Genomic DNA, 24416 nt, shown 5'->3' with positions numbered 1-24416 from the left:
CATTTTCTCAGTAATCAAACAAGTAATGCAAGAAAACTCTCAAATAAGGATTGAACAAGTCAATACATTGTGTTACTATTATGCACACTTCACTGCTGAGAGAGCCCAATTAAAAAAATAATAATAAAAAAAAATTACAACAGCAAGCACAAATCTTTTAGTCAAAAACTTTGTTTTCTTTCCTTCACTTTTTCCTGACAACCAAATAGAAAGATCAAAGAAAACAGTGGGTCCTTAATTTCCTATTATTCCCAAGTCATTGCTGAGAAAAACCCATTACAAAAATAACCTTAAAAAGAAAGTATCAATCTTTTCTTTACTTTTTCAACATTTTATTAGCAACCAAACAAAGAACCAAAGAAAATTGTAACTCAGACACATATACACATATAAATAGATGAAAACATATAGGTATGTATAGATATAATACATAGCTAAGCCCAGATTTTACAATAGATCCGCACATGAAAGTTATATTTGAAAAATCTTATAAAAGTAATGGAATCCTAAAAAGAATGACATTATAAATTTCATATAAAAGGCAAAAACATATATTATCATCTATATTAAGAAAACATAGTTGGAAGTCATACCATAACTTCTTCTTGGTATGTTTTAGCGTCGCAAGTTATCATTTTCAGATTATCGTCCCAACCAAATTCACTCTTCTTTCTAAGAGTCTGAATAGTAGACCAAATGGTCCTTAGAGTTCGCATTTTGTTGTCAACATAGGACGGGTGGCACTCAACCCCGAATTGGGCCGTTATCTCCTTCGCTACAAGAGCAAAGGAGCCGGCCTTGAAAGTACTAGAGGGCTTATTGCCCTTTGCAGCCTCCTCTGTAAGTATCCTAAGCATCATTTCATGCATGGGTGGTAGCCATCTAAATTTCTTGCTGCTGCTACTAACTTTCTCTTTACCCTTTGACATTACTACATATGAAAATAGTATAGTGAGAGTAGCATTTAGTAATTACGCTCGGAATATGAATAACAAATCAAACACACATACAACCACGCTTATAAATGTGCACAACAGAATGAAACACGCTAACACTGGAAATGACAATGTAATACCATCAAATAACAATGTAATGCTGAAAATACTTTTTCATTACACCACCAAAAGTCTATAGTTAATACATTGTCTTTACAAAAAACAAAAAGAAAAAACATATCACAATCATAGAAATCTAAATAAAGTACTACTCTCCACTCCTAGTATAATCAGATCACATGGCTTGGCATATCTCATCTCTCTTAGCATTCCACAATCTACTATCTTCGACGGACTCCCGACGTAATTGTGTTTCTTGTTGGTGGTCACTAGACTCTACTTGGTTCATTGCATCTTCCATAATATGGTCATTTGGTTCAACCCTTATAATGTGATTATGAACCATACAACATGCTAACATTACTTTCACTTGGGTTGGGAAAGAGCAAAATGGTTCTGCATCCAACACTCGAAAACGTTTTTTCAACACTTCAAACCCTCGCTCAATGGTAGTTCTCAATGAAGAGTGTCAAAGGTTGAACAATTCTTACGCATTTTCAGGAGGACGATCACTAAACCCTTTCAAGTGATATTGCACACTCCGATAAGGTGACAATATTCCATTTTTATTACCATACCCAGCATTACCAAGATAATATTTACCTACATATATTAAAAAATAAAACCAAATCACTACTATGCTTAGGAAAACGCACAATATTTACTAAACTAATAAACCAAAAAGGTGAAGTAATCGTATAATACCATCAGGAATTGAAAATCCTCCTGGCCTAGCAAATGCATCATTTAACACACGTGAATCATATGCATTGCCTTCCCATCTAGCCAATACATAAGTGAACTTTAAGTCAAAACTAATGGCAGCTAACACATTTTGCGTGGTTCCATCTTTGCGACCACAAAATCTTCATTGTATTTCAGGTGGCACAGATGCACGAACATGTATACCATCTATTACTCCAACACAATCCTAATTTTTGACAGACATAATGGTTTAAAATTACATAAATCTTCACAATTTACAAAAATACACAAGTCGCAATATTTACCTTAAAATATGGGTAAAACCTTCTGCTATTCCTTATCTTTAGGGGTGTATCTCCGCTACGCAGTCTTATTAGAACTCTACATAATTTCAGGACCCTCCTAAGGACGACCTTGAAGTATCTAAGAACAGTCTCAGTTGATCTATAGATCCGACTACCCATTACACGAAACCTCACATTATGACCAATAATGTGTAAAAAAATGAACACTTACTCCGTAACAGATATGTGAATAGTCGGGCGTACGTGCTCCCCCTCAGTGAGGATGTAACATAAGTGGTGGAAAGCTATAGGCTTCATCCTAAGTTGATTTACACAATGTCTCTCAGTTTCATGTAGAACACTATTTATGTATTCCTCTCTCTCGGCGGCATGGTTAACATAAGGCGCCCTAGGCAGTTGTCTACGTCTACGTCGCAATTTCCTTAACAATGCAACCCCCACAAGGAGGACAGATGCAATTGAGGCAAGAATTGTGGCTTTGGTTTTTTTCTTCATCTAACAAAATCACAAATACTGTCATCTAAGAGGTATGTAAACAAGCATGCTATTGATTACACAGTAAATAAAAATAGCCACAAACATAAAACATCCAAACCACATTGATAACGAGTACCAAATCACATTGCATTCTATTTACACCATCACAATACCATCACATTGATAACTGCAAATTGATATATCACAATACCACCACATTGCATTGTATTTACAATCAATATTTACACTATCACAATACCATCACATTGACAACTGCACATTGATATATCACAATACCATCACATCGCATTCTATTTATAATCACATATATACCCAAAGCACCTTCAATTAAGGTTTAAACACATACATATTCTACTGCAAGAACATAATAACACCAAGTATGGGTCAAGCTCCAAAATTTCTACACATAACCCAACTAGCCAAATTAAAAAAAAAAAAAAAAAAAAAAAAAAAAAAAAAAAAAAAATCACAGCAAGAGTTCTACACATAACCCAACTAGCCAAATTCTAAAAAAATCACAGCAAAAACCAATCATCAATAACCAGTCAAGCTCCAAAATTCTATCAAAAAATCAAACCAAAAACCAATCCTAAATAACCTGCAAAAACCAGTCAAGCTCCAAAATTTCATATACATAACCCATAAATACACAGTTTAATAAAAAATGGATAATTAAAAAAATTAATAAATAAATAAATAAATATATATATATGAAATGAAGAGATCGGATCGAGAGGTGGGTCGGGAGGATGGGTTGGATCGGTAAGGTGAGTGGATCGGAGGTGAGGTGAGTGTGTGGATCAGAGGTGAAAAACGATCAACCGGTTCTGGAAAACTCACCGTGAGTCTGTGTTTGGCTCGGTGATCGGACTAGCTAGACCGGTGATCGACTGGCTGAGCTGGATCGGGTGCGTTGGTCTGGATCAGTGTGAGTTTGCGCTCTCACTCGTCGTGGGTCTGTGGCGTTTGGCTCGGTGATCGTCTAGCTGAGCTCGGCGTGACCGGTGTGAGGTGGATCGGTGTCGGTGGCTGGATCAGAGGGAGTGCTTTCTTTCTTTCTCTCGCTCGTTGGCTGGATCGACGTTTGGCTGAGCTCTCGTTCTTTCTCTCACTCTCTCTCTCTTTTGCACGTGACCCGGAAATGATTTGAAGTAAAAATGAAAGTGTAAAATCATTTCCGGGTCAAAGAAGTAAATTTTGGTTAACAGGAAATGATTATCCGGAAAATTTCATTATCCGTTGCTGCCAAACACGCGAGTTTGAGGGAAAATGATTTCCTGAAATCATTTTCCTCCAAAACAAATGCACCCTAAAGTGCAGAAGGATTCTTCCTTAAATACCCAGGTCATTAATAATAGCATGAAAGAAGCTGACGGGTCAGCTATCAGAATGGGATGAAATTAATGAAGCGACGGCTCTGTTTCGAAAATAACTGTCAAACTGGGAAATTCGAAGAGACAACCCTGTTCGCGACAGGAAGGAAAACATATATATGTATAAGAAGGGGTCCACAGCTTAAAAAAGACCCGCAAAAAAGAGAAGAAAAAAGATGAGAGAAGGGCAGAAATGCCATTTCATTCACATATGAATCGCAAGAACGTTTCATATGTTTAGGGGGCTAAATGTTAAGGGCTATTTCTGGAAGCCCTGGCAGACAGAAAGAAAGCCCAATAATGAGGGCAACAAAGAATTAACAAAATAGACAGCAAAAACCCATTAGGTTCAAGCGGCAGGAATAATGGATCACAGACCCAACAAATAAATAAATGGGTCTTGAAGAAGCAAGCGAGCTCAAAGAAGACAGGAAAGAAAGAAATAACATCCCATGGGCAGTGTATGAGGTAGAAAAGCGAGAAAGGACCACCGCAAGCCTAAGACAATGTAAACTAAAAGAGTAAGGGGTTTATGACAGACACATGAAACCCAAGGATAAGAATAAGGTTATTGGGCCGGAGTAGCCCAATGAAGTTAGTAAAAAGCCCATGGGAGTGTAGAATTAGCAAACGGGCCGAGGAAGCCCAAAGAAAGCAATCAGGCCGTGGATGCCCAAAGGGACATAGGAGCACATAAGTAAAAGCAAAACAGTGCCCGTGACAAGCCACTGAGAAAAGGAATAAGCAGCTGGCCCAAAAGAGTTCCGGTAGGATAAAGTTATTACGGCAGGAATAACAGTTCAACGTTGCAGGAAATAAAGAAAATCAAGAGTGGACCAAAGAAATGTAAGGCTCATCATCAGACAAAGCCCAGCTCTTGAATGGAGCGGGAAACCAAAGAAAAGCCCACATGAAAGGTCAGAAAACACAGACGGAGAGTCTCCAGATCACGGCAAACGCATGAGCAGCAGGCAGACTCTTGGACATATCTGAAAGGGAACCACGCGCAAGATTCAGGCACCACCAACCTGTACCTAGCCAATATAGGACGTGGTGGGGCCATGGGCCAGAGATAAGAGGTAAAGGGGGTACGATTTGGTGGTGGGGAAAGGGGAAAAAATCTATTTTGCGGCTCCTGCCCAAGCCCTTTTGGGAGGTACGTCCTGCAGGAATAATAGACCACCCAAAAGAAACAAGTTTAAGGGAAAATCGTTGGGTGCATATCTTAAGAGAAAGAGAGAGAAAGTATTTATACGGTGGCAGGAAAAAAGTGCTACGGTAGACTGAGAAACGAAACAAACCTGCCTCTGTCTGGCAAGGGTGAATGTCGCACAGACTTGGTGGTCGGCAAGTACGCTCAGACCAGATAAAGACGGTTATGGGCAAAATGGTAAAACATTAGTCACTGCAGGCACTATAAAAGGGCCCTTGTCGTGCCTTGAGAAAGGGACCAAAAAATAGAGCATTCTAGGAGTAAAAAAAGAAAACAAAGTAAAAGAAAAGAAAAAGAGATAAGAAAGAAAACGGAGAAGAAAAAAGAGGAAATTGAGGAAAAAATGAGAGGTAATATAATGGACATGCACCAGTAGGTCATTTTCCCTCTCTCCCCTTTCAAATCCTGCTCTCTTCCAAAACGTAACAATGACTCATTTTGGACAATAACCATTCAGATCCGACTCCCTCAAAGCCATTAATCCCCACAACAGGATCTTTTCCTGAGAAATTGTTTGCATTGAGAAGAGGCGTTCTCCCATATTTGGCTTTGCTTCGGCAAACTAAATTTAAAACTTGATTTATGCCCATTTGATTAGTTTATATTATTTTCTTTCTCCTTTACTTTCTCTGTGAATGACATTATCGTAATTGTAATCATGCTTTATAAGTAAGGATTACATAGCCATTTATTTAAATAATCGGAATATTCTGTTTTGATTATTGTTATTATATCTGCCTGTCATAACTCGTCTGAAACAGTTCTGCTTGCCGTAAACTTACTCCTGGCAGACAACGCATAAGTTTGTGCACAAACCGGCCCAAGTTGAGTTACAATTGGACCGACCTAAACTCCCTTACTCAGAAACATTCGGGCCCATTACCGCAGGAGGCAGCCCAGCCCAACACACAATACACAAAAAAGGCCCCACACAATCTTAGATGCAACTTGTCCGTACATTGTACCTTGTGAGGAATTAGACCATTGTTTGCACTCTGTTTATAACAACTGAAATTTTAAGGTCTCAAAGTGCTATTTTTTTTTTTTTTTTTTTAAATATGAGGTTTTGGGGAGGGGGGGGATTAACATGAATTCTCAATGAAACAATGTTACTTAATAATGGGGTCAGTGGAATCTACATTCTTGACTAATCACCAATCTCTAATTAATTTTCCATAACCAGATGTTGAATTCTATTGTGAATGGGACAATTATTCTTGACATCTATCTTGATTAATTTCAACCTCGGATGATTCTAATAGCCACATATGGCTTGTTACCAGTTACATGCACTACAAAAAACACGAGCTTTAGCCGCATTTTAAAAACACAACCATAAACTATAAAAACACAGCTATAGACTAGCAGCATTTTCTATAGCCGCATTTGTAAACGCCGCTTTTACTGCGCGACAATAGCCCTCTACAAGACCCATAGCTACGATTTTCCACCTCCTATATGCTGAGACATATAGTTGCAATTTGTAAAAAACACAGCTATAAACCCGCAGCTAAAGCCCCCTACATTGGGTTTTTCTATAACTGCATTTTTAAAAACGCGGCTATAGGGTTTTTTTTTCTTGCTAAATCTGTAATTCCTACCCAAACCAATTGTCAACACTCAACAAATGCAACCAATTAGAACCAACAAAACAAATTGTCATGGCCAGCAAACAAAACAAGTTCGTTGCCTAAAGATTGCATTGCCCAAGTAATTACATAAACAAAACAAGGTCCCAACAAAAGATTTTTACTTCACAAAATACATATCCTTTGTGGTTGTGTATAATAAAAGTCCATTTAGATAAACTTATTTTTGCTGGAACTGAAAATTGAAAACAAAAAACATTGTAGCAAAATAATTTTTAAATGTGTGAATAGTATTGTGAGACTCATAAACAGTGCATGAACAGCGCATTTGTCTTCTATATTTTGTCTTCTATAAATTCATGTGATTTTACTGTTCATGAGCTATTAAAAAAACAAATAAATAAATAAAAAAGAAGCTGAAAACATGAACATGGATCCACAAACGCAGATCCAAACGCTCACTAAATGCGACCCTATTCATAAAGAGAGGTGAGCTTAAAACCAAACCACAGGTTCAGTGGTTGTGCATCTATTTTGGGTTCATCAATTTTGGGTTTGTTTCGTGGAACGATAAATTATGTGTAAACCGGTAGCCTGCCTGTCGAAAGAGAAGACAAATCTGTACCAGCATGACGCCTCCTTTCATGTATCTACTTCTATTATGTTCTCCTATTTTCCTTTATTGATGTGTGTTCTGCAAGAGTGTGTTGAGAAACGTTTATTATCAAATTGAATTATATAAGTGGTCATGAGTAGCTCTAATTAGCACTTTCTTGAGTTGTGACAGAAAGTAGGTTTTTTACTTTACATGTTGTGATTGGCTTCTCCATTGGGACAGTTAATTAGCCATCGAAACTAAATTGAGGTAAAAGCACCTTGAATAGTGCTATTAACAAACAAGTAGGCTTTAAAGCATAGTGAATTGAAGGAACTGTAGTTTTCCACAATGGAGTTGGCAAAGTTAGATGTTGACTTCAGAAAAAGCATATTGGATTCATTCAATGGAGCAACAACCACAATTCTTATTTGTGTCACTTATTGCTATCAACATACAGAATATCACAATTTTTTGAATTCACTAGATGGAAAAAAAAAATACCATTTGATATGAAACAATCAAGACTGCGAAAAGGAAATTAACAGACATGACAATGGAAGGAGCCATCATACATAATGAGTATATATATACCTACCATAAATGTTTTTTTTTTTTTTTTAATAATTAATATATAGAGATCCATAATCGACCTTTGCAATTTGGGACTAATACTTAATTTTTGATGTTTATTTTTTTTCTTCAACCACAAATCAACTTGTGCTTCTAGCTCCATATGGCCAAAAGGTTGTTAGAATTTGCTCATTGCTTAACAGTCAAAACCTAATATGGAGATCAAAATTAATAATAATATATTCATTTTTGGACTTAATTTAACGAAAAAATTTATGAAATTTTAGCTAGATTTGTTGTGTAACAACAAAGAACAATTATTTACTTTTGACAAGAGGTTGTAACTTGTACTACGTATAGGTTAATTACAGCATAGTTGTACCTAGAAAGTTGTATTTAGAAAGTTGTGCATACACTACACTAAACTAACATTAAGTTGCACTGATCGTTGTCTGCATTTTGGCCCCACTAACAGTGATAACAAATGAGGATAATGATGATGATAATATTATTAGCTTAATAGGTAACACCAATCATATACACTACAGGATTGAACAGTTGTACGTAACTATATTATCATGTCTTACATATCCACTAAATCTTGCTCAGCAAAAACCATATCCAAATGCGATGGGTGATTCATGGCCACAACAACATACCATATCCATATGATTACCACGCTACAGTAACAATTATAGATACTACTATAGTAATCCTAGACCAAAGTCCAAGCATAGGATGACTACAAAGACAACAGTAACAAACACAATGCCTTTTTTTTTTTTTTTTTTTTTGGGGGGGGGGGGGGGGGGGGGTGGGGGGTGGTTGGTTATTAGTTTCCACACTTCATCATACGGATATCTGCTATTTATCGAGGCATGCATGCTGAAAGGCCATCTGATTGTTGAACACAAAACAAAAACAAAACTGCCCCCCAATACACAACAACGTATAAAAATTATATACCTCCTTGTATTTGTGGAAATGAGTTGAGCTTTCAGGCAGGGTCCACTTCTTGAAATGACCAAGAGCAACATCGAGAAGGTACCAGCTTTGGTGCCAAACTCAAATCAACAGAAGTTATCAATATACAGCCCCTGCTTCCATCTCCAAGTTATCAGCATACATTTCCAAACCAAAAATGAAGTAAGTAAAACTAATAACACTTACAAGTATTTTCTTTAAATGTAAACACACATACATGTGCCTTAAGGTTAACGTCGTCAATTGACGAGAAGATAAAAATCATATGTTCCATACGTACTCAAATTTATTCTCTATCAATCACGTCCAATTTTTTGTTAAGCCGATGATAAAAGAATAAAAAAAATAAAAAAAATTTGTTTAGTATAAAGTATGGTAAGGAGATTCATAGGAGGGGAACTACATTAACAGTAGGGGGCCTCTGCATATGTTGATTTTTTTTTGCATCTGCATATGCTGATTTTTTTTTTTTTTAATAATAGGTAAAATATAAGACACCTTCGTGTTTTTTACTTATTTATTTATTAGAGCTCCCCCAACTAGACATAGGTAGGATTTGTATGACAAACACAGCTAGTGCAAGATTAATATTAATATAACATAAATTTTCTAGTCAAATATGCAGTACCACTAATCTAATTTAAAAAAATCCAATACACATGTCAAAACTATTAGGTTCTAAGAAATTAGGAACTAATGTATTAGAACTTCAATTTGTATTATGTTGGCAAGCCATGATCAAAACATAGAGTCTAGGTTTAGGCTTGCTCAAAGTATGTTTATTTGTAAAATTGGAATCGAGTGATTGCAGAATTTATTGGACTAAATCTACAAGGCTCGATCGATCGATCGAACCACGTGTAGATTTATTTTTCTGCAAAGTTCCAATTCAACCCAAACTCTACTTAAACGTATTAGGGTTCAAGTAAAACACTCCTATATATAAGGAAAATCCTAAAACGTTTTTGAGTGCCATTTTTTAGAGAGATTAGAGTGCCTCTTATGCCTCTTTTTGTATTTAGGGTTTTGTACCCAAAGGCTCTCTATAGGTGGCTCATATTTGCGATTTGTGTAAATCTCTTGTGAGATCTAAAGGAGCTTTCCTTTATACAAACTTAGGGTTTTCAATGAGAAGATTTATCTATACCTTAATGATCAATTCAATTACTGCCATTGAAACTTAAAGAAAACACAAGCAAGTGTGCTTGTAGCTGGTGGGAATCCAAGAAAGAAGGAGTCTGTAGATTTGGAGCTTGCACGTGGTTGTGTCAGTAAGTTCTACTGGTTGATAGCAATAAGAAGTTGAGCGTAGGGGCTTATAAGTCTTATTGTATAAACATCGATTCTTTCAAGATAGTGGATTCAAGTTTACCTTAAGGATAGTTAGGTCAAATCCTCTCCAAGTTTTTACCGATTTGGTTTCCTAGGTGATCATATCTTGTATTATTTATTTTCCGCTGCTTTGCATGATTTGATCTTTGTTATTGTATAACCTAGACTTGTTTAATTGGACTAAGTAACAACTTTGCTAATTATCTAGGTTTAATCAATTGTTTAAGGGGTCTAAAAACTGACAAGTGGTATCAGAGCAAGTAGCTCTTTTGTTTTAGATCTTTTGATCTAAGAGCTGATCCTTGACCCCTGTTGTCATGGAAAATTTGAAGTGTCTTTCTGATCATGTTTCTGCTCATGCTTCTGTTAATTTTATTGATGCCTGTGAAACTCTTCGTAAGGAATTATTGAAATCTATGAAAATTGCTAAGAAATTCAAGGAAGAGTTAAAATTGGCTAATCTTGAAAAAGATGAATTGATTATTAGATTAGATAAATCAAATAAAAAAAATGAATTTTTGAGAAATCAAATTTCCTCTCAAGATGAAAAGATGAAAAGCTTGAAACAAGAGTTAGTTGAATCTAAAGCTAAAATTGAAAATTTGACTTGTACCAATTCTGCTGTTGATAACAGAAGTATTTCTGTTTCTCTTAAGCCTAAAATTGAGAAAATTTATATCCCCCCTTTCAAGAGGAATAATAAAGAAAAGGCTTATTTTGCTAGGTTAGACAAAGGTAAAAGTTCTGATGTAGACGCTGAAGTTTCTAAACCTATGTCTAAAACTACTGTTAGAGAGCATAATAAATCTGTTTTTGTGCCTACCTGTCACCTTTGTGGTGTTGTTGGTCATATTAGACCAAATTGTTCTTTATTGAGGCAAAAATCAAAATCTGAGACTAGATTTGTTGTTAGGAATACTGATGTTCCCAAATTTGTTCCTGTTTGCCACTTTTGTGGTATCCATGGTCACATTCGTCCTAATTGTCATAAATTGAAATTTAAGCATTCTATATTTCAATCTAGGATTTGTGATGATATTTCTCCTGCCATAAGTCCATATAAATTGTTTCATATTTTTTTGAAAAATTTGAGCTTATCGGCTTGTAAAAGAAATTTGCAGGATTTTAGTCTTTCTCAGAAGATTAGTGTAATTCCTCAAATACACTCTGCTTCTCATGGATTTCACCTACAAAGCTGAAAACTCGTGCTATATGGATGAGAAAAGATTCTCTAAGGTAAGTGTTGCTGACTTATCCCTGATTTAATTCTTTCAATTGTTTGTGGACATGTTTTGTTTTTGTTATTTTTTTTTTTTTATTTAATAAAAAAAATCCAAAAACATTGAAAATTTTCAAAAAGACAAAAATATTTTATTTTGAGTCTTGTTTTATTTTTCTTGAGGATTACATGAATTATGATATCTCTCTTGATTTAGAACATGCTTGACATTGTGGATAAATTTGAATAGTATGTGTTATATAAGTGCTAAGTTATTTTTGATTTTATATGAGTATGTACTAGTTTGTACATGTGCTCAAGGGTTAATTAAGAGATTGATAATTCTTGTTTTGTACCCTCTAGAGCTTAGTTAAGCACTGTCATGCATTGCATTTGTATTATTCATTTAGCATAATATGTGCTTTTTAGTTTTTGGTTATAAATTTTGTTTTACCAAAAAGTTTTTTTGTGTTTTGTATTTCACATCTTGGATTTATAATCAAGGATTGGCCATATTATTTTTACATAACAAGTTTATGTACCTTGTTTAGCTTTGATAAGTTTATTTATTACACTTGACTAGTTGAAACTTTGTAGTACATGTTGTGTGGGAAAGATGTTTATAGTTTTGATCACTTTGTCTTGATCTTGAAGTCACATGTTTTTTGACTGTCGAACTTGAACCTTTAGAGAAAGGCATAAATAACCATCTCACCACTGTTTACTAGCCAATCATGAACACCTTAGTGCATATCATAAGATTTTGTACTCGAGAAAGTGTAACACATGCACAAAAAGAACATAAGGTTTAGATTCAGTTTAATTGCTTAATACTTAAAATTGGTGTGTACTATTAGGCTTGATGCCAAAATCACATAACATAAAATTGGTGTGTATATTATGAGGCAAATCAAGAAACTTACATGATTGCAAGCTTATTTTCTAGGAGATGTGGGAGTTATATGATGTAACTCTTTAGGTGATAGTCTCTTTTAAATTCTATGTGATGAATTTTGTAGACATTGTGATTGATTGCTTTTCACATATCACCTCACATGTATCTCAAGCTTTTGCTAGTTGCACACACTACACAAGTTACTCTTTGCTAAACTTAGTACATTATATTGTGTGTGATCTTGTTGTGGCCATCTAAGATTAAAAGATTAAAAGTTCCTTGATTTTAATGCAAAATGTGTTTAATGTTTGTGCTTTGAGGACAAATTGATTGAAAATCTTGATGTTGGAAGATCTAGGTTGAATTCAAGTTTTTTTAAAAACTTTTAATCTCATACTCATGCATTTCATTCATAAAATATTGTGTTTTGAGGAGTTACTGCATTAAATTGCTCTATTTTTCAAAATTTTGATTTTTCCATGCATCATTTATGTTTAGGATTCACATGTATTGCATTGATTTTTTGTATCCACCTTGCAGTTTTGCAATCATATCTTTGATTGTTTTCACACATAACATGCATAGACTTTGCTAAATTAGGTACTCAACTTAATTTAAAAATTGATTAATTAATTTTTGAGTTATGTATTTTCTAGTATATGCTATTTTTATGTGTGAATTGTAGAAAATTATTTTCTTAAGAGATATGGTGGATAATCAATGTGCAAATATTTTCTCTACTCATGCAACTGTTTATGGGTTACATAGTGCCATGTTTGCATTTTATTGAAAGAGATAATATTTTTATTCATGTGTATCCTCAACTTAGTTTTTTTTTTAAACTTGGTTTGTGTCTTTTTATTTATCCCCACCCCCTTTATTTTTCCCCAAAATTGTTTTTCCCAAAACTTGTTTTGTTTTTCCTATTTTTATAGGGGAAAAAGCTTGTTTTTAACCTTTATTGTTCATAGGGGGAGTTGTCTCTATTTCTTATAGAGTTGAATTGTTTTGTGTTCCATTCTTTCTCTATTTTCTCTTACTCTGTTGCGTATGTTTTCTATCAACTCTTTGTTTAAGTTGTCTTTGTCAATGCGTGACAAAAGAGGGGGAGAGATTTAGATGAAATATGTAGAAAATACAAGAATGTTCTGTTTAGGGGGAGTTAACTTTGAGTTAACATTGTTTTTGATGTATCAAACTTAGGGGAAGAGTTAGATTGCATATTTGTTGATTTACTGTTTTTATTTTTCTGTCACACATGCGTTTATGCGTTTGTTGAGTGTTTCAGGAAATATACAGGTTGATTTAGTCATGCTACTGTCTACACTTGCAACTGATAAATAGTAGTTAAGGTTGAATTATTTTTGGGCTATATGTAACTTTGAGCATTTCATGTTTGTGATGTGTTTTGTCACGGATTGCCAAAGGGGGAGATTGTTAGATTCTAAGAAATTATGAACTAATGTATTAGAACTTCAATTTGTATTATATTGGCAAACCATGATCAAAACATAGAGTCTAGGTTTAGGCTTGCTTTAAAGTATGTTTATTTGTAAAATTGGAATCGAGTGATTGCAGAATTAATTGGACTAAATCTGCAAGGCTCGATCGATCGAAAATTAGACTCGATCGATCGAACCACGTGCAGATTTATTTTTCTGCAGAGTTCCAGTTCAGCCCAAACTCTACTTAAACGTATTAGGGTTCAAGTAAAACACTCATATATATAAGGGAAACCCTAAAACGTTTTTTAGTGCCATTTTTTAGAGAGATTAGAGTGTCTCATGTGCCTCTTTTTGTATTTAGGGTTTTGTACCCAAAGGCTCTCTATAGGTGGCTCATATTTGCGGTTTGTGTAAATCTCTTGTAAGATCTAGAGAAGCTTTCCTTTACACAAACTTAGGGTTTTCAAGGAGAAGATTTATCTACACCTTGATGATCAATTCAGTTGCTGCCATTGAAGTTTAAAGAAAACACAAGCGGGTGTGCTTGTAGCTGGTGGGAATCCAAGAAAGAAGGAGTCTATGGATTCAGAGTTTGCATGTGGTCGTATCAGTAAGTTCTACTGGTTGGAAGCAATAAGAAGTCGAGCGTGGAGGCTTGTAAGTCTTATTGTATGAACTTTGATTCTTTCAAGATAGTGAATTTAAATATACCTTGAGCATAGCTAGGTCAAATCCTCCCCAGGTTTTTACCGATTTGGTTTCCTGGATGATCATATCTTGTGTTATTTATTTTCCACTACTTTACATAATTTGATCTTTGTTATTGTATAACCTAGACTTGTTTAATTGGACTAAGTAACAACTTAGCTAATTATCTAGATTTAATCAATTATTTAAGGCGTCTAAAAACTGACAAAAACAAACAAATTTATCTCTATTTTTGACAATTGGAGAAGCAAATCTTGATTTGATATTTGAAAATTCACTACTGCAGTGATTAGCTTATGATTGTTTAGTCTTGGCCCCAAACAAAAAGTTTTTGTTCCGTCCTTTGAAGTAAAATACTCGATACATTAGTAATTGAGTTAAGCTAGAACCCATTACATAAGACTTTAAACACTACAATTAGAGTTACTAAGATTTGAACCCACCTAATAGAACCACCAAAATGGAGCAGGGAAACCTTTTTTTGAGAAGACGCTGATAAGACCACTAAGATTTAACGTTGGAAGCAGGATGTTGCCAGTAACAACAGCAAGCAAAACTGACTGTGGCAGAGTCTCGTCTTCCCAAATCAACAATCTCAGACCAAATAGATGAACTCAGCTAAAGTAAAACCAATAATATTATGGGCCTTTAATATATAACAAATAAGCAAAACAAATTAAAAAGATATGGCTCAACGAAGAGGACAAAGACTTGTAATAATATTAATATACTACAAGTATTTAAAAACATGTCTACAACAAATAAGAAAAATAAATCAAATATAATAAAATTATAAAAGCCCAACCTAGCTAGACTAAACAGTAAACGCAGACTTTTTTGTTTTGGTTGAATAGGGATAAGTTCAGTTGGGAATGGGCAAAAGTGAGGTCTAGGAACTTGCCCATCAGTATTCACTAGAAGTTAGAATAGATAGAGTTGATGGGTTTGGATCCCCAAGTCAAGTCATTAAAAAATAAAAAGGAAAAAGACCCAACGTCCCAATTGTGTGCCAACCCATTAAGATACTTGAGACAAGATATATATATAGTGAAATTGTAGCGAAGGGCCCAAATGTCTATCATACTTAAAAAAGAAGAAAAGCATTTTTAGGTAACTTATCCGTTTACTGAACTAGATTCGTTTGAAATGAAAAGTATTATTTTGCCCAAAAATAATTTTAAATCAGATGGATTTTTTTATGGTAATAGTAAGTATAAAATTGATTCAAAATAGTGTTGTGCAAGCTATGCTAATCCGCTATGATCATCAATCTATGTACGTTGGGTTTACTTTGTGCTTGAACCTCTATATCCGCAAAAACATGTAATTATATTCATACCGCCAATTAGCATTTGTGAATGTTAAAATACAGTATAATCGACATATTACAATGACACATCTTCTACATGCATTAAAATATAAATAAAATCAGCAATACAACTTGATTTTTTTTTTAATTTTTATCCACAACAGTTGATATAATTTTTTGTAATTGGTGTATAATAAAAATGATGTCCATAATGGATCTAACTAAAAGTGGCTTTGCAATAATCATAACATGCTATACATTGAGAAGTTCATTAGAAAAAATATTGTATTCCTAATATTACCTTTTAAAAGACATACCCAAAAAACGCATGCACAAAACAAGCAAACATTTGTACTTGTAGATAAGATAATGGATAACGGGCAAAACACACACACACACACACACAAAGAGTTAAAGGTGAATTGCATTAACAAAGCAGTCATGAAAGTGCAGGCGAATCAAGGGTGCTCCCATTCGTGCCTCACTTGATATTGGAGAGTCTATAGCAGATTCAATGGTGGAAAAGGCTTCAGGGCATGATTTTGCATAGAAAGTCGACGACAACTGAGCAGAAACCATACCCACAAGAAGTGAAAATAGCAGGCAGGACTTAATTATGGTAGTGAGAACTATGGGATCGAGAATAAGGGAGATTTGATAATGATAAAAAGAAGCAGATAAAGAATCACAGTTTCTAGCTTGTTGTGTGGTTAACGCATTAGACTTCTCACTGCATAACCAATTAAAAGCAAGCCAAGGTAACAGTGATGAAGAGCCACTTCTACTTCACTATTCACTAAAGCCATGTTTTTTTCAATTTTCAATCTGTTTGGAAATAACAATTGATATTTAGAAAACAAACGCAAACTCTTCATTTTAAAAAAAAAAAAATTAAGAAAAACAAAAGGCTCTTAAACCATCTCAAGGAACATTAATAACTTAGAAGTAACATTTTATGCTGGTAGGACAATGTTTTCAAAAATAAAATAAGGGAAAACATTCTCCGTTATCTTCTGACTTTTTACGAATTCCTCTTCATTGATTGACCCAAGTTCCTACCATCAAATAAATAGAAAATATCTCTCAAATTGATTTTTTTTTTTTTTTTAATAGGTAAGAATGATATATATATACGAAAGCCTGCTCTATGCATGAAGAACATAGAGCAAGCCTAGAAAGTACAAGAAAAAGAGGACAGAGAGCAAACACAATAGAGAACCAAACAACACAAAAATTACAACAGAGAATGGGTGCAAAGAAAAGAAGGGAGAGAATCACTAAATGTGAGTCTCCAAGCCCGAGACCAATCAAAAAGAGTCCCACTAAAAGAAGCAAGCGTCTGATCACCGGAACTATCCAAATCCTCAAAAGTCCTCTGATTCCGTTCCTTCCAAATACACCAAAGGATGCACAACGGGACTAAGTTCAAAATTTGAGACGAATGCTTCCCCAGCCAATTCCACCAACCAAAAAGCAAGTCTGGAATCGATCTAGATATAACCCAAGACAAGCCAAAAGTTATAAACACAAAGCTCCATAATCGATTTCCCATCTCGCAATGAAGAAGTAAGTGATCTACCGTCTCTCCAAAATGACGGCACATAATGCACCAATCCACAAACTCTAATCTCCTCAATCTCAATCTCAGGTTATCTCCCCTAACGATCTTATTCCAAGCTACACACCAAACAAAAAAAGAAACTCGCCTAGGGGCCTCAACTCTCCAAATAACTTTCCAAAGAAAGACAGTTGAGCAAGAATCCCTTAATTTGTTAGAATACAATCGGATGTCAAAAACCCCATTAGGCTTCAATTTCCATCTCATCCGGTCTCCAGCCTCCATAGGAGGAGTATTGACTCCCAAAATACGAAGAAAAAGCAGCCCTTCATTCATCTCCCAATCATTAAAATCTCTAATAAAACGAACATTCCAACTTCTCCTCTCCTCCACCCCCTGCCTTAGCAAAGAAGCTTCAACAGAAACCTCCTTGTCAAAGGCGATACCATACAACCTTGGAAAGGCCAATTGAAAAGGATGATCCCCATACCACCCATCCTACCAAAACCTCACTCTATTCCCCAACTCAACAACAAACTGACAATTTTTCCTGTGATATACATGAAACAAACAAAGCCAAAGTGCAATGACAATCCATCAGTTCTAGCACAAGAATTCTCTGTCTAGAAACAAAATTAGAAAGTACTGAACACATATAAAACAATATTAGCTAGAGGAAACGGAAAAACCATCAAAGTATGTTAACTCTTAAGGATAAATGAGTATGTTATGAATTTTAGCCCCAAAAAAATGATTATGCCACCATGTCCAAAGAACATAAGAGACCCACATGACTTGATAAAACTCATAAAAGTTACATGAACTTTATCATTATACGCTGCTGGCAGCAACAACTAAAAAATAAAGACTTATATGAGGAAAGGCTAGTTCCAAACACAAAGTATATGTTCAGGCCAAACATTTTGAAAATTGTTAACCATTTAACTGCAGGTAGTGTCATGACATCTTGTTATGGGTTTAGAGCTGGAACTAGAGTCAATTATATAATTTAAACATAGTATTCAAGGTCCACACTTAAATGACCATCTGGACTACCTAAAATCATGTCATTTTCTAATATTGTATTTTGCATCAATGTAAAGTCATGAAATGAAAATTGTAAAACACATTTTAGATTGAACGCGAAACTATGTCACGTACAGAACACATTATCAGAAGGCAATGACAAACATATCTGAAAAACCATATGCAATTCTAAAGAAATGGAAAGAGTAAAACACATTTTCAGATTGAATATGGATTAGATTTGACAAGGTCAGCATATAGAAAAGGATAATAACATTAGTCTTTCATAGATAATTATTGCTTCCATCTTGCAAATATTTAATCCCATCATCAACCACAACCACGAGATAGAATTTAATAATTCTGACCAATCTTGTTAGATCGGAGAGCCATTAGATTTGAATGATCCAACTTGAGCTAAAAAAAATCTTATTAAACGAATCCAAACTCACACAGACAGAGAAAAAGAGAGAGTGAGAAACATACACAGAGGATTTGGAGAGAAGGGGAAACCTGTAGCACTTTCTCCAGCCAAGAAGAGAAGGGGAAACCAATACTATCACCCAAATTCAAATGGGAGTAAGGGATTTGGAGATTTGGGAGGAAAGGAAATCGGAGGGGGTGGAAGTGAGGTAAGGAGGGGAGAAGGCAATATTGAAGTGGGGAGTGTGTTGGATGGAGAGGGAATGGAAAGGGAAATGGGTTAGAGCATGGCGGCATCGAGCTGCGTGGCACAGAGCACAGTGGCGAGATTAGGGATCGAGAGCTAGGTTGAGAGTGAGCTGTGAGTTTTTTTCAGTTTAGGGTTTTTTTCAATTGTGTTGAACTTGAGGGTTTTTTTTTTTTTTTTAAATTTATAATAAACCTTTAGCCGCATTTGATAAAATGCAGCTCTATACATGTTTAAGCCGCGTTGAATAGAATGCAGCTCCATACATGTTTAAGTCACAGTGAATAAAACGCAGCTCTATACATGTTGAAGCCGCGTTTACTAAACGCAGCTTTGGGATATAATGAAGAAAAAAAATTCCCCGATGGGTCTATAGCCGCATTTTTAAAACGTGGCTATAGCCCTACCCAACTAAATGCAGCCGAATGATCACAAAACACAACTTCAGAGTGGTCTATAGCTGCGTTCACGGCATCAGAGTGGTCTATAGCCACATTTAATAAACGCGGCTATACATCCAATGGTGAAGCTTCGTTTTTCCCAAACGTGGCTCAAAGCCAACCTGTAGCTGCGTTTTTGTAACGCAGCTAAAAAACACGTTTTTTGTAGTGATATGTTTAAGCATGGAATTTAATTTGTAACTTCACATTCATAACTAAATGTGAAAAGCAACATCTCTTTTAATATAAATGTAGTATGAATTTCCATATGTTTCCTACATTTATCAAATACTGTTTTCTTTTGAATATTTCTCCTTGCCAAATTGTTAAACCAACTATTGCATGATCATCTTGCAGGTTTAACAAGTGAATTCTGCCAATCAAAATTATTCATCATTGTTGCCTGGAACCTCGTAGAATTTGGTATTCCATCATCACAGGCGTTCCTCACACATAATCATTCTCGATTAGGTCTTACTAGGCCTTAAATGATTGCAAAAAGCAGACAAATGGACCACCTCACCCTAGAGCAAAGTTATCCTCTCAGACATCTACAGCCATTAGAGTGACACGAAAATTTTGATGTGTTGAAACACTTTTTTTGCATTTTAATTTATCAGTTTATGGCTATAATTCTTCTCTTTTATTTTTCCCGGAGATATGTGATAGAAATCTTATTTAAGAAATCAAATAAGCATAGCTGTATTGACCACATCTCAAAGTACTATTTTTTTTATCTATCGCTAATTATATCAGTCTACAAGGTAATATAACATTCACCATCTTTAAGTAGTTGTCAATCTTAGCGATTGTATTCTCTGTCTAGTTAATCTCATAAACTCAACTCATATTATATTTTTATATTCTTGATGTTGAAAAATAAAATAAACGACATCTTGGCTTGAAGTCCTTTCCACCAAAATGTTCATCTAATTTTTTATTTGATGCAGTTTGGGAAGCATATTTTGCCTGAATCGTATCCATAGTGGTTAGTGGTTTGACACATGGGCTTATATTACTAATTTCTAATTAAACAAAGATGGAAGTTAAAGTTGCATTAAACAGAGATGGAAGTTAGAACTGCAAACCCAGACTTGGTTTTTTTTTTTTTTTTTTTCCGGTTTACTTCTTGATTTTTACTTTTTATACATCAATGGAGATTCTAATAAGACAACCAAAACACTTGTACATATGTTCATACATAACCTTCATAGATGTATATTACTAATCATATTTGTGACTCTAGGGAAAAAATATGAAATGGTAACATAAAATTCTAATTCAAGCTGTGGTTTTACATAAAATATGAAATGGTAACTTCATATGAAATGGTAAACATATGAAGTGGCAAATGAAAATGATATAAAACCCGTGCATTGCGTGGGTACAGGTGTAGTTTTACTAATGCATGGAATGAAAAAGCAGCTATGCATGGTTCCAATAATCATAGACGCGTGTGGGTAAGTCATATCAACAATATTGAGGACGTAAATTAAGCGAATACCTGCTCTGCCCATAGTATAGACAGCAACGTCGGGTACACAGCAAGGACGAGTGTGGCATGCTGTACGATGCTCTTTGGCCCAATCCACCTAGCAAACATGGCGTTTCAACAAATGCTCGTTAGTGAACTTTCATGTGAAGAATTGTGAACAATGTCGTTAGTGAACTCTCTCTTCCTTTACATTTAGCAAACTTTGCTTTATATATATTTCACATCTATATATTTCAATATCTAAGCGTTGATAAGTTTGTTTTGTTTTTTAGTTTGGCATATTTTTAATTATATCAAAGAGAAAAATAAAATATAATATACTATTACACATTATCAAAGAGGGCGAGGGAGACTGGATAGGGAGAGTGAGACTAATGGAGAGTGGGGGAGAGTGTGGAGGGAGAGAGTCAACAGGCGTTGTGAGACATTAGGCTTTCAAATTGTTAAGGCAAACTCGATTTTCTAGTTACCAAATTATGCATGCATACATGAGCATTTTTTTTATTGGAAAAAGCAATGTTTGCTTTGCCAGCGTGGCACAAAACTCATACTAACTCAACTGTATGAAGATCGAGGTTTTTAAGGCCCATTTGGTATGTGTTTAAAAACTAAAAATGGTTGTTTAAAAACATGTGTGAAAATTCGTGTGAGTGAAAAAGTATGTGAAAATACGTATGATGTTGTTTAAAAACACAAACCAAACACCCCCTTAGTAACTCCCTTATAAGATAATCGAGTTTTATATAAAAATCAAGCCTCACATTATCAAATTTCAAAACAGGGGCATTTCCCAATATAGTTTGAGAAAGGGAGCAAAACGCGGGAAAGTTTTGCTGAAAGGGGCAAAACGCCATTTTGACCAGTATATTAGTTAAACTAACAAAAGTGTGTTTTTTAGACTAAATTTGGATAAAACCAACAGTTGTATGAATGCTCTTATTACTTTTTTCTTTTCTTTTCTTTTCTTTTTTTTGTAATTTTTGACCTTCTAATCTTTTAACTTCCAACTTTTCGATCAAAAACATATATATTTAATTTTTTAACGTAATTTTTTACTTTTTCAAAATTTGAATCAAAAATTATATCTAGCCCCCCAAAATTAATCATCATGCTATCCATAAAATCTTAGGTTTCGAACCTAATTTTCTTATTTCGATATTTTATTGTTAATCCACGCCCCTCATGTTACCAAATTCAGCTAATTCAGCTCTTTTCATCTAGCTGGTCATGACTTCTTAAAATTGATAAACACAAACAAAATAATTCCATATTAGTAAGCAGTTTTACCTCATATTGGAAAGATTAACTTGGTCTTTCAAAACAACTAATAACATTCTTAATTAGCACAATATTGCTCAAAAACATAAATCACAGTATCACCAGCTACCTACAAACACCCAAACCTCTAAAACTAAAGAACAATTGAATAATTAAGTACAAGCATAAGCCAAGGAATATGCATCTAAGAAACCAAAGCCATATAGAACATGTGCTATCGGCATAAAAATTATAAATCAATAAAATTATTTATATTTTATATTATTAATCACGAAACAAAATTGTTGATTTAATTATTAGAGGGCACAATTATTTACTTTTTTCGATTTAAACATATTTTTATTTTATTTTTTTGTTAAAGAATCATATGTAAACTTACTTGTAAATCTTTCCTAACCATCCCATTCCAAATTCCTGCAAAAGATCACACTAATTAGAACAACCAAATAGAGGAAAAAAAAAAAAAAAAAAAAAACAGAATATGGCTTTAAATAAAAGACTTGAAGGAAGAGATAACAATGTCATGGAAAAATACCATTTTGGCAATGGTGTCGTTTTCTACGTCTTCTTCTCATGCATTGCCAGTACATCTTCACAAATCTAAGTTCACAGTACTGGCGGAGACGAGCAAGCAAGAGAATGGGCGAGATTTGAGGGGAGAGAATCTCGGCCATGGAGTGGAACACAGAGAACAAGGCTGGCTTGGGAGTGTTAAGGTATAAGTAGGTAGGTGGGAGAGTGAAAAAGAATAAATGAAGGTATATGACTATATACGGTCTTCTTAAAGCGGATGTCAAACAAACCTGTACTGTTGCGTAACTTACCCTCACGCCTTTATTTCCTCTGAGAAGTAGCTTCACACCTTTTTTTCCTCTGAGAAAGTATATTTTCTCAGTGATGCGTATCAATGGAGAGAACAGGTGTAGAGTCAAAGAAAACCTATCGTAATCTTAAAAATAAAATAAAAATATAAAAAAAAAAAAAAAAACCTATCCTTTGCTGCGTACCTCACCTTCACGCCTTTTTTTTCTTTTCATTTTTTTTTTTTTTTTTAGGGTCCGTTTGGATAGAGGAGTGGAAAAGTGGGAGGATGGAAAATTGTGGGAGGATGAAAATATTTAGTTTTCCCTCTTGTATGTTTGGTTGGAGGGGTGGAAAAGTGGGAGGGTGGAAAACTCTTTTGTTTGGTTGGAGAGAAAAAGGGAAGGATGAAAAATATAATTTATATAAATTGACTATTATACTCTTGTTGTATAATATGTAAGAAATAAATTTATTTATACTTATTACATAATATTAAATTTATCACATCACATATATAAATTTATATTATTATTTTTTTTATTATAATGTAAAAATTAGATCAGGTCATATTTGAAAAAAAAAAAAACGTTCAGATCACATTGAAAAAAAAATGTTTTCACGGTCACGTGAAAAAAGTAAAAAGAAAAAAAAAAAAAAAAAAAAAGGAGAACGTTTTAGGTCACAAAAAAAAAAAAAAAAAAAGGGAAGAACGTTTCAGGTAACAAAAAAAAAAAAAAAAAAAAAAAAAGGAAGAACGTTTCAGGTCAAAAAAAAAATGAAGAACGTTTCAGGTCAAAGAAAAAAAAAAAAAGGAAGAAGAAGAAAGTTTCCAGGTCACGTGAAAAAAAAAAAAAAAAAAAAAAAAAGGAAGAAAGGAAGGGAGGGCATTACCGTAAGGCAGTTTTACCCCCCTTGCTTTTCCTCCCAAATTGGGAGGAAAAAAATTTGTGGGCCCAGGGAGAAAATTTTCTCCCTAGTTTTCCACTTCCCCTATTTTCTTCCCATTTTCAAACAGTGGAAAACTAAGTTTTCCACCCCATTTTCCCTCTTATATTTTCCATCCTCCCTATATTCCACCCATCCAAACACAGCCTTAGACCGGCGCACAGTGCACCAAGGAGAGAATATTTGACTTTTCCGTCTCTTTTAAGCACATAAGATAAAACCCATAAATTTCATTTTTTTAGTATTTTTTTATTAAAAATGAGTTTTACAATATTATTTATATATTTAAAAATTATTTTATTATAGTATTTTTAGTTTTCAGTTGTATCCAAACGAACCTTTATTTTGTTGAAATTAAAAAAAGAAAATCGTTAAAAGTATTATAAATAAAGATAAAAGTTA

At 34.4% G+C, this 24416-nt stretch overlaps 1 protein-coding gene across 4 annotated transcripts; it reads right to left on the bottom strand.

Moving 5' to 3' along the window:
- Positions 1-853: 853 nt before the first annotated feature.
- LOC115979425 lies at positions 854-23090 on the bottom strand. Of its 4 annotated transcripts, none has more exons than XR_004089053.1 (5): positions 22801-23090; positions 22645-22679; positions 20997-21084; positions 8873-9003; positions 854-931 (listed from the first exon to the last, which is right to left on the bottom strand). XR_004089053.1 is itself a non-coding variant. In XM_031101459.1 (4 exons), exons 1-4 carry the CDS (start codon positions 22937-22939, stop codon positions 8990-8992), a joined length of 276 nt encoding a protein of 91 aa, XP_030957319.1. In that variant the 5' UTR covers positions 22940-23090; the 3' UTR covers positions 8808-8989. The 4 variants fall into 4 exon arrangements, 2 of the variants coding, with proteins under 2 accessions (XP_030957319.1, XP_030957318.1); XR_004089054.1 differs by lacking the exon at positions 854-931 and adding an exon at positions 7372-7432; XM_031101459.1 differs by lacking the exon at positions 854-931 and having other exon boundaries at positions 8808-9003.
- Positions 23091-24416: the final 1326 nt, after the last annotated feature.

This window comes from Quercus lobata, chromosome 3 (genome assembly GCF_001633185.2).
Source record: "Quercus lobata isolate SW786 chromosome 3, ValleyOak3.0 Primary Assembly, whole genome shotgun sequence".
NCBI lineage: Eukaryota > Viridiplantae > Streptophyta > Magnoliopsida > Fagales > Fagaceae > Quercus > Quercus lobata.
Note: the sequence above shows the minus strand (reverse complement) of the source record. Positions and strands in the feature narration are given on the sequence as shown.

Excerpts from the sequence above, each read along its gene's own strand:
- LOC115979425 (XM_031101458.1), bottom strand. The coding sequence starts at position 22,939 with ATGGCCGAGATTCTCTCCCCTCAAATCTCGCCCATTCTCTTGCTTGCT. Across the intron at positions 22,680-22,800 it reads ACGACACCATTGCCAAAATG|GAATTTGGAATGGGATGGTT; the intron begins GTATTTTTCCAT and ends GATCTTTTGCAG. Across the intron at positions 17,907-20,996 it reads CTATACTATGGGCAGAGCAG|GAAAAATTGTCAGTTTGTTG; the intron begins GTATTCGCTTAA and ends TGTATATCACAG.